Below are 6,000 nucleotides of genomic sequence, written 5' to 3' on the forward strand. Positions count from 1 at the left end.
TTATCTCCACTTGCTGCCATACAAAATGTGACACAGAAAATGGCTGCCCCCATGCTGCATAACGTTTTTGGAAATGGCTGCCCCCATACTGCAGGAGGCGGAGGCCTCCTCTAGCATCCTTAAAAACGGTCTGCTGTATGGGGGCAGCCATTTTCTGAGTGACACATTTTTTATGGCATCAGGAGCCGGGAGAGCAGGGGGAGCCAGAGCCGGACCGCAGACTGATTAGCCGGCGGATGGTCCCGGGGCAGACGCAGCGGCACTATGTGGAGGGGTAAGGGGGTTGGGGAGGGGGTCCGGGTGGGGGGGGAGCAAAAATTTGTTGCAGGGGGGAGAATTTTTCATAGTTACGCCACTGGGGTCTTCATAGATTGCACCCCTAGGCAGGTGCCTCTGTCTAGTGGGAAATCCACCACGGTGGACCAACAAGGGCTTGGTAAGATACACTATGGCAGGTATTCAATGCGGCCGGTGAGGGGGTTAAACAGCGAGGATTGCAGAAAAGCAGCGATCCTCGCTGTTTAACCCCCGCGCCGGCCGTTCGCTCTATTCAACGTTCTGAGGAAAACCTCGCCGTCACAGGATGGTGAGAATTCCCCAAAACAGCGAGACCCGCGGCTAATGCAGCGATTCCGCTGTATTTAGCCGCGAGTCTCGCTGCTTCTGGAGCCGCATACGCCAATTCCCCCTCGCTCAAAAAATGGAGCGAGGGGAAATTGGCGTATGAGGGGGCTGCATTAAATACTGACAGGGTGAGTGGTGACAGAGAGCAGGAAGCCGCTCACCCACAGCATTGAATACCTGCCTATGTAAGCAGGTTTTATTTCCAACTCTACATCAGCCCCCAAATCTCCAGCATCAAATCCTGAATATCTGGGACTGCCCACATCAGTCTTATTGCCAAACACCATATTAGCAATTAAAAGAACTTATCTATGAAGCTTTTTTTCTCTGATAACCTAATGGAACAAAGAGAGCCTTATTGTGTCCAAGTCATCCATGCCGTGCCCTGTACATCAGCTCCTGGGTGCTGGCGCTGTGTGCTTTAAGTAACGGGCAGAATAAATCTCCCAGAAAGAACTGCAATACTCACATATTATGGCGTTATTTCATTAGATGTAAGTGATTGTGTCTCTCCCCAGCAGCTATAGTTTCCCTTAAACGTAAGTGCTTAATGTTGCATGTACAAGCAGTTCTAAAAGTAATGTTTCAACTCATAATAGAGCAATTATGTTTTACAAGACAGCACAACTGCCTAAGAATGCTTTGTTATTAAAAATGCAGTTCCTCATAGGGCACATGTAACGCATTACATATCTCTGCCTAGAAATCTCTATGCCCCATATTTATCACTATTCACATTTTTGAAGCCGATGTGATGTTTTTCTATGCTAGAGACGGGTTTCGATAAGAGCCAGTCCTAGTGAAGGACCAGGGAGGATTATAGTTGACACTATTGTGACCCCTAAATTTACCTTTACTGATTAGAAGCCCATAGACTACTACAGGTTGAGTATTCCTTATCTGGATATCCCAAAACCGAAATATTCTGAAAACTGTAAGTTTTCAGAATATATGGGGATTTTTTTTATCTGACTCCCCCCTTGCACCTTTTTTTCATACTCGTCTAGTCCCCCGGTGTCCACGGATTCGGCATAAACTACATCCCTGGTCCCAAGGATGCATTGCGCGGGTGCAATGCATCCTTGGGACTGAGGATGCCGCCGAAGATTAATCCGATGGTCGCTGCCAGGGGACACCGTGGATGTTTTTTTAATATATATATATATATATATATATATATCCTCTATTGAAATATGCTATAACCATGACAATTATTCCTTTTTGTACAGAAGGAAAAAAAAGGTTTGCTGAAGTTGTTGTCCGGTGCCTCCACCAAAAGAAAGCCCCGTGTATCTCCACCTCACTCACCCACTCTAGAACTGGAACAGGCAGCTACAGAGTCATCTCTGGAAGGAGCAGTAGGACCTGATATTGTCAACGCCTGTGGCCGGGCAGCTGCCTGCACTGTGGATTGTGAAGCTGTATCTGGCTCTGCTCTCGCACAAGAGAACCGCAAAACAAGTTTGGTGGATCTCAATGTTCCTATAGCTCCTCCACCAAGACAGCCTTGCTCCTCACTGGGCCCCGTGCTAAATGATTCCCGGCCTGTTGTCTGTGAAAGGTAATTATCATCCTTATCTATGAAAATGTGCAAATTACAAAAAGTCGAACCAGCAGAAATATACTTGCTATTTATGAGTATATTCTTTTTACGTTCACAAGCAGAATTTGTAATAACTATGTTTTCTACCAGAAGAGGCCTGCAGCAATGTCCGGTACAGGCTGGCCCTTCAGTGCTGCGGCTGGCATTGCCCACGAGGGGTAGTGAGGGCAGCTGAATCGGGACAGGAGCACAGCAACATTGTTTTCATATTTTACATGATATGTACTTTCCCCACTCTTTCTCTTCCCCCATTCCAACAAAGACTCTCACCAGCCTATCTTTAATATGCAGAGCCCGCATTCTGGCTGACCTGGTATGATATAGAGCCTGAATATTTGCTGGGCCCATACGATGTAGAGCCTGCATTCTGGCTGGCACGGTACGATGCAGAGCCCACATTCTGGCTGGCCTGGTGTAATGCAAAGCCTGCATTCTGACCGGACAGGTACAATGCAGAGCCCGCATTCTGACCGGACAGGTACAATGCAGAGCCTGCATTCTGACCGGACAGGTACAATGCAGAGCCCGCATTCTGACCGGACAGGTACAATGCAGAGCCCGCATTCTGACCGGACAGGTACAATGCAGAGCCCGCATTCTGACCGGACAGGTACAATGCAGAGCCCGCATCCTGACCAGACTGGTACAATGCAGAGCCCGCATTCTGACCAGACTGGTACAATGCAGAGCCCGCATTCTGACCAGACTGGTACAATGCAGAGCCCGCATTCTGGCCAGCCCAGTATGATACAAAACCCCTGTCTAGCCCAGTGCAATGCAGAGCCCAAATTTGCATTGTTCAAATTGCAACAAATCAGATGATTTGGCACATACAACCTCCCCCCGCCCTCAATAGTTTGGGCTGCAAAGCAGAAAATTGTGATATTGGGGCTAATTCAGCTTCCAACGCTGGCTATCGAAAATCCCTATTAGGTGATTTTCAGTAATTTGAGCGTGCCCGCATGCCGCAACGTGGATGAGAGAGCCCTTAAACTGCGGTCATATTTATTCAATGTTATACTTCAGTGGGGGGGGCGTGTCGACAGGGCAATGGTGCAGCGTTGGGTGGGCACGGTCCGGACAATGCAGACGTTTCCACACATTTGCAGCTAGTTTCTAAGGACACTAATAACCAGAGAGCTATTGTAACACAAAACTCTACTGCCCATTCCAGAGCATCTGTAATTACAGAGATGTGGGAAAGCCACAGCGAAGTTCCTGAGCTGCACTAAACAGCTTGGTCGTGTACTGCATAAATGTGCGCTGACAGCTTATATGTGCCTCCGTATGTAGTGCAGTAATTAGAAGCAGTCATAACATTTGTAGATATTTACAGCAATTACAATTGTAATTATGACTGTGTTGATACAACGGTGATATCTGTAAACAGGCAGCTTCCTGCTATGTCATAGCTGATGTGTCAGGCCCAGATGTCTAGCTTGTGTAGGCCGGTGTGTATGACGTGAAACTCACAGCACCTCTCTCTCTTGCAGATATAGGGTGGTGGTGTCATATCCTCCGCAGAGCGAAGCTGAGCTTGAACTCAAGGAAGGAGACATTGTATTTGTGCACAGGAAACGTGAAGATGGTTGGTTCAAAGGCACGCTTCAGCGAAATGGCAAAACCGGATTATTTCCAGGCAGCTTTGTGGAGAACATTTAATTTTTTGTTTCGGTAGCGTACAAAAATGAGCACAAACATATCAGAGCTGTCTCCATACAGACATTGGACTTCACCAGTAGCACATGATCTGAAGGGGAACACTTTCAGCAGCCATGCAGCCCCTATGAAATGTTGCTGGAAAGGACTGGAACGCGTCCACTGATCTATTAGTAACCCAGACTTTGTTTTATCCATGTCATTTGTGCCTTGTACTGTTTAGGTTTATACTTTTTATTTTTTATCATTTTCCTTTTTACCTTAACAACAAATAAACTAATGTTTACAAGGCATTAGCTAATAATTTATTCGCTTCCTCTCCGTTTTGTACATTTTTAAATCACTTTTTTTTTTTTAGACTGCAATCTTTTGAAATGATAAATATAACAAATGATTAATTTATGAAATGGCACAGAACAGAGAAGCTGGTTTCTTTTCTCTACCATCGAAATATACTGCGCCTTTAGAATCTTGTTTTGTTCTGACCAGTGGAATATAATGTATGTCTTGTGCAGCGTAGCAGTGTCATGTTTGTGAGGACAGACGAGATGGAAGCATCAATGACATGTACTTGTGTGTTTGCTATTAGAGAGTGTAGGTTTATGTGTTTCGTTTCTCTTACTAGTTCTACAATCTGTATAGATAGTGCACTAGCAATGGCCTTGGCTCTACGCTATTACTAATAGCAGCCTCTGACTCTGCAATAAGGCACAGACCGGATATCGGAACTTCTCTTTCATTAGCACAAGCACATAGAAAATCATTACGACGGCAGCAGTGCAGGAGTTGTTACTGGAAAACCGTTCTGTGACTTTAGTGTAATAGTGTGTGGTGGTGGTGGTAGTGTGAGACTGATCTTATATGGGAATATACTTGACTTTGTACATCATTCACATAGACCTCAAAAGCATTATTTGCATCTCTTTGCATCTCTACTATTAATTGGCTGTCTCAGTTGTGGGGTGGGATGTAATGGGTTGGTAGTCCGGCGGCCATGCAGAATGATGGCCGAACTCGGATGTTCTTTTTTAAATGGCAGTCATTTCAAAGGCACGGTTTTGCCTGGGGAACCTGTGGCTCTCCCGCTTTTTATAAAACTACAAGTCCAAGCATGCCTTGCAATAGTTTTGCTATAAGAGAATGCTGAAACTGTGGCAATGCATGCTGGGATGGGTAGTGTCACAACAGTTTGAAAGCTACAGTTTGGCCAGGCCTGTTGTAAATGATTGCCACATGGGCCTCGCACTGCGTTACTTCCGGCCCGTGGTCGGTGTGATCAATCAACGTTCTACCCAACTTAATGATGAATTAAATATTGTTAAACACTAACAAACTCTGGGGTTGTTTTCCTCGTTAAAGTTAGATTTTGCTTTCAGTGTCTCATAATGTTGATGCATATTGTGATTTCATGATTAGTAGTGTAGGTAGTTTGGTAATTTATCAGGTCTGCTTGTTTCCAGCATCGTTTTCTTTTTTTATGTAAATTGCATTTGAAAATTTGTTGTCTGTCTTTACATTAAAGTGAGCTATATGTTCCAGCTCATACTGATTATGTGACTGAAAGGTCATTACTTCATATTGTAAGAAATATTTTTACTATGTTTCGGCCATGTATGCATTTCTGTACTAAACTGTAAAGACATCAGGACGACCAGCTTCAGATCACGATTTCCCCGGCAGCTTCCCAGACACACTATATGTAGATCATATCTGTGTAATTTCACCAATGGCCCCCATACACTACAAGTCGGACCAGTTTGCCCTTGAGAGCCCCTGGCAGCTTCCCTGGGAGGCTCGCTTGCGATTGGGCACTTAATGTGCCATTTTTACATGCAATAAATGACATGCAATGTAATCCCGGGAGCTGCTGCGGTGGCGGGGGGCGGGCAGCGTGGTCTGGGCAGAGGCATCCAGGCAGCGGGGATCCAGGCAGCAGCGGCTGGGAGCTTGTAGCTCTATTTGCTGGGCGGCGGAGCGGGAAGCACTGCTGAATTTGAACCTGCAGCAGGTTTAATCTGGAGGGTGTGACCCGATGTGCTCGGGACTGCGCATCGGGTCGGATGAGGTGTCAAACACATTTGATTTGGTCCCATTTCTCTGTGTCCTCAAAACAC

At 45.9% G+C, this 6,000-nt stretch overlaps 1 protein-coding gene across 2 annotated transcripts in view; it reads left to right on the top strand.

Annotated features, from left to right (window-relative positions):
* The window catches only part of SH3RF1 (SH3 domain containing ring finger 1), a 139,005-nt gene extending 133,569 nt beyond the window's left edge, over window positions 1–5,436 (top strand). For both annotated transcript variants that reach the window (XM_083171020.1, XM_083171029.1), the window contains 2 exons: window positions 1,854–2,185; window positions 3,721–5,436. In XM_083171020.1, the coding sequence (XP_083027146.1) occupies window positions 1,854–2,185; window positions 3,721–3,889 (501 nt within the window). In that variant the 3' untranslated portion in view covers window positions 3,890–5,436. The remainder of the gene's footprint in view (window positions 1–1,853; window positions 2,186–3,720) is intronic.
* The last annotated feature ends 564 nt before the right edge of the window (window positions 5,437–6,000 follow it).

The sequence above is a fragment of the Crinia signifera genome, chromosome 1 (assembly GCF_055691185.1).
Source record: "Crinia signifera chromosome 1, ASM5569118v1, whole genome shotgun sequence".
NCBI lineage: Eukaryota > Metazoa > Chordata > Amphibia > Anura > Myobatrachidae > Crinia > Crinia signifera.